This window comes from Pterocles gutturalis, unplaced genomic scaffold (genome assembly GCF_000699245.1).
Source record: "Pterocles gutturalis isolate BGI_N339 unplaced genomic scaffold, ASM69924v1 scaffold12286, whole genome shotgun sequence".
Classification (NCBI taxonomy): Eukaryota; Metazoa; Chordata; class Aves; order Pterocliformes; family Pteroclidae; genus Pterocles; species Pterocles gutturalis.
In genome coordinates this window covers 12,152-18,075 of record NW_010097956.1, presented here as the reverse complement: position 1 = coordinate 18,075, position 5,924 = coordinate 12,152, and the positions used below count along the sequence as shown (strand labels likewise).

Genomic DNA, 5,924 nt, shown 5'->3' with positions numbered 1-5,924 from the left:
TGCTTATTAATAAAAGATTAAACGTTATTATTTTAAAAAATAATAAAAGTAATGCTTTGCATCATTATGCATTTAAAGTAAAGTACAAAATCAGTTCATATATAATGTTGCACTTTAACCAAAGTATTGATTCCACAGTTGACTGTATCTGTGGGAGGAAACAGATCTTATAAATAAGTTATGTACTAGATCTTAGTTCCATTTTTGAAAAATGAAGTGAGGGTGTTTCCTAATGAGCTAAACACTTCTCACATATGTTCTCATTTCCCACGATAAGGCTTTTTGCCGGCTGTGTCACTGCATATTTGTGCTCCCATCACTGTCCTGGTGCTCCCCGCCTGGAGAAGCTGTTTTGCTGCTCTCGTTGTCCGTGTTGTTGTTGAGGATGTCATCGCAATCCATCTGTGCCATCAGGTTGAAGCGCTCGGCCACGCAGTGGGCGGTGAGGCGAGCCTCGGGGTCGTGGTCCCAGCACTCAGTGATGGTGTCACACAGAAAATGCATTCCCTGCAGTCAGAAGGGCTGAAATTAAGATCTGAAGGCAGGAGGAAGAGGAGCTAGAAGCCAATCTAAAGCAATCACCGTTTTACTATAGTTTTGACAGCTTCCCGCAGAAACTTTATTTGGCCAAACTTAAGCATGGGAGGAAGCAGCCTTGCTAGGCTGTGGCAAGTGCCAATGCTTGCATCGCTGCTGGCACTGCTTGTGTTCGAGCAGCAGCCTCAGCTCGCCTGGGATTTGGTCCCATGCATTTTCCATGCTCCCTGGAAATCCTCCCTGGAAAAGTGATTTGTGTTGACTGGGGGACTTAAATAGGGGCTGGAAGGAAACAAGCCCTCCATCGCCTGTCTCAGCCTTGGTTGTTCAAATCAGAGCATCCTAAAATCAGGAGGGACAGGAGAGGTGCAGCTGGTGCTCTGCGGGCTGGCAGCTGAGCCCGGGTCTGTGGGTGTCCAGCCATGCCCGAGCTGTTACACCCTGGATGGAGGGGGGGCGGTGAGGGGGTTCAAAGACAAGTTCGGAATTAAACTTCTTAAATTTGACTTCTTGTTCTGGCAGCTTTCTGAAAGGGTGTGCTGTGACAGATACTCATTTCAGTGTACTGCTGTACTTTGTTTTCTCACCACAAAATAGTGTCTGGGTTTAGGTGGGATTGGGTGCTGCGTCTTGGTGTGCTCCAGAACACATCCAGCTCAGAGCAAGGTGCAGGACAGGTGACACTGCTCGCTGGTAAGGTTTATCATACTGCATCTTCCATAATGGACACAGAGAGAACAGGATTGTGCAGTAAAATGGACAGAGGGTGCATTTCAGAACCTCTTGCGTCACTTGTTTATTAGCTTAGTTGAAAGGATTTGAGGATAATTGATTAACATGCAAAAATGAGCTAGCTTAGCTGAAGCTTTTAAAATAAGCTTTTCTCAAACAGAATATGGCACTGTCATATGGTTTAGTCATTAGATTTTTCTGTGCTTCTGTTGCCCTGAAATAACGACATTTATTTGCAGTTTGCCCTGTAAGTAGCAGTGATGCTCTTTTGAATGGTACAACTGGAACATCTTGTTATGCTCACAAAATGGACTTAGTCTGGGGTTTGTGCTTGATCTCTCAGATTTCCAGAGGATGCTGAGTTTTACAAGTATATTTTTAGTGGCAATATTGACTTTAGCTCCCACTGCTCCTTCCTGTCCTGCACGAGCTCTTTGGTTGTGCCAGTACAACAGCCTGTTCAGCTGCTTCCTGAACCAGATCCAGGAATTTACCTGGTCTAAATAACTACCTTTTTTTTTTTCTTTAAATGTGGTGGGGTGTGAAGTGAGGTATAAGTGTGGGTTTAAGGTATTTGTAATTTATCTGGGAAATTTTGGGGATAAATTTCTTCAATGGGCTTTATTGTGCAGCCTTGCAAATGGTTGCTCTGGAGCTGCTGATGGGCGCAGGCTGGGTGAGTTGGCTCTGTCAGGGAAATTAACGCTTATGTTTGCCGAAAACCATGGCCAACAACGTAGGTCCTCACTTGACTGAGAGTGATCCTGATGGCTGAAATGTGGAAGTAGCATTTGGAGCTCTGTATCAAACCTGTTTTCATTGGTGGGAACATCTATGGGTGCTTCCCGTTCAGGTGAGCGATTTCTCTCCCTTTGGTGCCACCCAACGCTTCCTCCCACAGAAAGCTGTTGTCCCCCAGCGTGGCACAAACCGGTGGCTTTCTGCTGCTTCCCAGCAGATGGTGCTGCCCTGTGCCGTATTCAGAGGAGACCCTTTCCAAAATGGCCAGAAAAATCATGTAAAGCCAGGCTTGATGTTGATCAGATCAGCTAAGATTAGTTGGAGGCAAACTTTCAGGAACACAAGGTGGCTTTTCTATTCCTCTTCCCCAGTGAGTATCAGGTGGTCTAATAAAAGTTTCTGCCTTATAAGCCTTGCTCTGTTTGTGTGCTAGACCAGCCCAACTACAGCAAAGTTATTTCTCAGAGGTGACTGCAGTCAGCCCTTCTTCAGCTCAGCCAGCAGTGCAGCTATGGTCAGGCTCTACCAGGGTGTGATTTTGGACAAGCCAAGCCTCTGTGTATTTTTCAGTGGTTTCAAAGTTTATCAGAGACCCTGAGAGGTGAATGCCTTTGAGTATTCATCTCGGACATCAAATATGTAGCAAGTGCTGATTGAAGTTCCTGTATTTGCCTTCATCAAGGAAAAAGGCTGGGTGCACTTCAGAAATGGACTTGGTGACTGATAAACTCGCTGATGGTCCAGTAGAAACCACAGATTCATTTGATGCTGTTTTCAGCTTTGGTTGGTCAGGTTGGTTGTGAGTCTTTGGACAAAGATGGTTTTGAGAAGAGATATTGTAGGGAACACATGGCCTTCTAAGATCATGAAGTTATATCTTTCCTTTTGAAAAGCCTGGCTTTATGTGCCATCCAGGCAGAGTGGAAGCAGGAGCAGCGTGTTTTTGGGGAATACTGCACAATGATGCACTGAACACTGCAAGGCTCTATGAGCCAGCGGGCTCGATATTTCAGCTTGTTTTTCAGATGAACCGAATTGTTGATCAGCAGATGGTATTTTTCTACAAGATATGTGAAATTTAAGAAGTGCCAAAGTCAGGCAAGACTTGAAAATCTCGATCAGCATGCCTGTTACCCCCTGTGTCCTTGGTGCATGGGAGAAAGCCCTGGACCTGGGTCGGTGCCAGGATGCAGGTGTGTTTCTGGAGCTGGTTGGTCTGGGTGTGCTCGTGGATGGTTTTAACAGGGCACATCTCATCATTGCTCAAGTGCTTCTGCTGTAGGGTGCTGAGCAATGCTTTCTGTGCTGAAATGGTGCTTTCAGACCATCTGAGCCAAAGGCTGGTGAAAGACTTACCCTTGGCAAGACTGGAACCTCGCAGTTTTCCTGTTCTCAGCTTCAAGCATGTTTCCCAGCTGTTTCACTGGAGGGAGATGCTTCCCATTTTGGCTTTCCGTGTTGAAGTGGAAGTCCTTTCTCCCATCTGCCAAGTCCTGACCTTACAGGTTAGAGGTAATTTTGAGCTTGAAACCTCCACAACCAAGCGGGTAGAAGCCTGGATGCACCTTCCTTCCCTCTGTCCCTGCTGTGAGATGGCTGTATTGGAGGGACCGTGTGTTTCCTGAGCTAGAGCTTTGGTTAGGGTGTGGGCTGGACTCAGATGATGTCCTGTTTCATGAGAATAGCCTGTGCTGAAGTGCTCCATTTTCCTGTTATCTGCAAGGTAACTGAATACCACACTTGGCTTTCATAATGCTTCCTGATCATGGCTATTTATTGATAGATTTTGCTGTATCCCTGGCTGGTGGCCTTTAAACACCACAGAATTGGGTTTTGTGGAGCTTATGTGGGCTCAGCCAGCTGAGGAGCTGTAAGGAGGGCCCAGGAGTTGTGCCTGCTTTTGCTCTGATTACAGCTGTAATGAATTTTAGGCTGCATTAGTGAGTTGGGACAATGTGGGTTGTTCTTTTCTGAACCATCTACTCCCAGTTTACCTGATGCACCAGCCAGCTGCTCGGGATCTCGGGGCGTCCTCTGCCGTGCAGCACGATGTCCCGCATGGTGTCCACACAGGGCTGCTCCTGGACTTTCGACCCAAAAGGAAGCTCATAATTCTTTACCTCTGCAAGAAAGCAACAGCAGCATTACAGGATGTTTTTAATGTGTTCACTGCTTTGCTTTGGTATGGTCCACTGGATGAGAATAAATTTGGTTTTATCAGTCTGCAAAAGTAAACAGATCTGGACATAATTTAGAATTTGAACATAGAAATGTAGTGCTGGTTTTTCATGTAGAGGTTATCTTCAGAGGCAGGACTGAAGAACCATCTGACCACCTTCCTGAACCTGAGAGATGCACTTCAAAGGGCTTTGTTATCCTTTGGGTGAAGTGTATTTTCAGCAGGTAGAATGTGTTCTGTAGGTGCAAGATAGGAGACTACTGTACCAGCATCCACGTTCCTGCTGTGGGCAGGGATCGGGTTAGAGGAGAAATGGCCCTTCCAGAAGAGCAACCCCATGTCATGGGAGGCCAAGGAGAAACTCCCTGTTGCGGAGGTGAGAGTTCACCCTGGTTTCTGCCAGCTCCTGCCCAGACATGAATGCAGGTGAAATCCTAGTGGGGATGGATGTCCTGGGACACTGGCTTGGAAGCAAAGGATGCACGGGGCATCTGAGCCAGGCAAGGCTCTCTCACCTCCGAGCATGGGGCAGTGGGGGCAGCTTTCTTGCTTCTTGCAGCTGGAGCTTCTTGCAGCTCCGTGGGCTTGTGTTGCAAGTAGGTGGGATAGGGAAGGAACCAGAAAGCTAAAAAGGGAAGAGAGGGGAGTGGGCAAAAAGGCAGACAGGGGCTAGCAGCGGGGCAGTTAATTAAATGTTTTGCTATATGCAATTTCGGATGCCAGGATGTGGCTCTGGGAAGTGAGGGGGGACGTGGCTCTGCTGGAGGCTGAAGTTTGCAAGTCCCTGTTGCAACATAAACTCTCTGGTGTTGTCTGAAGAAAAAGTGCTTGTGGCTGGGCAGGGGGAGGCAGCTTTGGCTTGTCCTGCTTGGTTTGCTTTGCATCACCACCACTGGCTGGGATTTGACTTGGCGGCTGGCCGGCTTTTAGCAGGGGCTGGTCCAGATGACCCCCTGGGGTCCTGTCCTGCTTTTTGGCCACCGAGCCGGCCCCCTCGAGCTGTGGCACACAGGGCAGGCAGCCATGGGGGAGGATCTACCACCAGCTCTTAGCAGCCCTGCAGAGACCTGAGCGACCCCAAATCAGGTCCCACGCCATCAATGGGGATGTGGGACTGAGCCACGTCATGTCCCTGTATGGGGAGGAAGAAAGGAAAAAGGTGAGTGGCAAACCTGATGCGATGCTCCTACCTCCTACCACTTCACATCTGGAAGCCATTTCCCACAAAACGAGGGCCATGGAGTAAACGTCCATCTGCTTGAAGGACTCCAGGTCTTCCAGGTTCACCCTGGACTCCAGGACCTCTGGGGCCATGTACCTGGCGGTGCCCACCTGCCCGCAGAGAGGAGAAAACCGTTAGCAGGGGTGGGCGAGCACTTGGGCTGCAGGGTGACCAGGGTGGTTTGCAAAGGGTCCCCTCCAGGGAGGGCCGGCGGGTCGTACTTGCCTGCCCGCTGTTGGCGAAGTCGTCCACCGTCAGGGAAGGGTCGAGGCGTATGGCGATGCCGAAGTCGCAGAGCACGCACTCCTGCTCGTTCTTCACCAGCACGTTGGTGCTTTTGATGTCGCGGTGGGCGATGGGGATTTTTGGCCTGCCGCAGGCGGTATAGTCGCTGTGGAGGTGGGCAACCCCGCTCACCAGAGAGCCTGCCATCTTCTGCAGGTCCATCCAGCTCAGGACGTGATGGGAGAGATAGTCCTTGAGGTTTCCCCGGCTGTGGTAGGCGGTGATCAG

General features: G+C 49.1%; 1 protein-coding gene across 1 annotated transcript in view; it reads right to left on the bottom strand.

Moving 5' to 3' along the window:
• Window positions 1–5,924, bottom strand: part of LOC104471768 (TGF-beta receptor type-2-like) — a gene marked incomplete at its 5' end in the record, with an annotated part of 14,161 nt that continues 8,237 nt past the window's right edge. Inside the window, 4 exons of the mRNA XM_010087249.1 lie at window positions 1–507; window positions 4,005–4,132; window positions 5,380–5,521; window positions 5,637–5,924. Of these exons, the coding sequence (XP_010085551.1) occupies window positions 295–507; window positions 4,005–4,132; window positions 5,380–5,521; window positions 5,637–5,924 (771 nt within the window). The remainder of the gene's footprint in view (window positions 508–4,004; window positions 4,133–5,379; window positions 5,522–5,636) is intronic.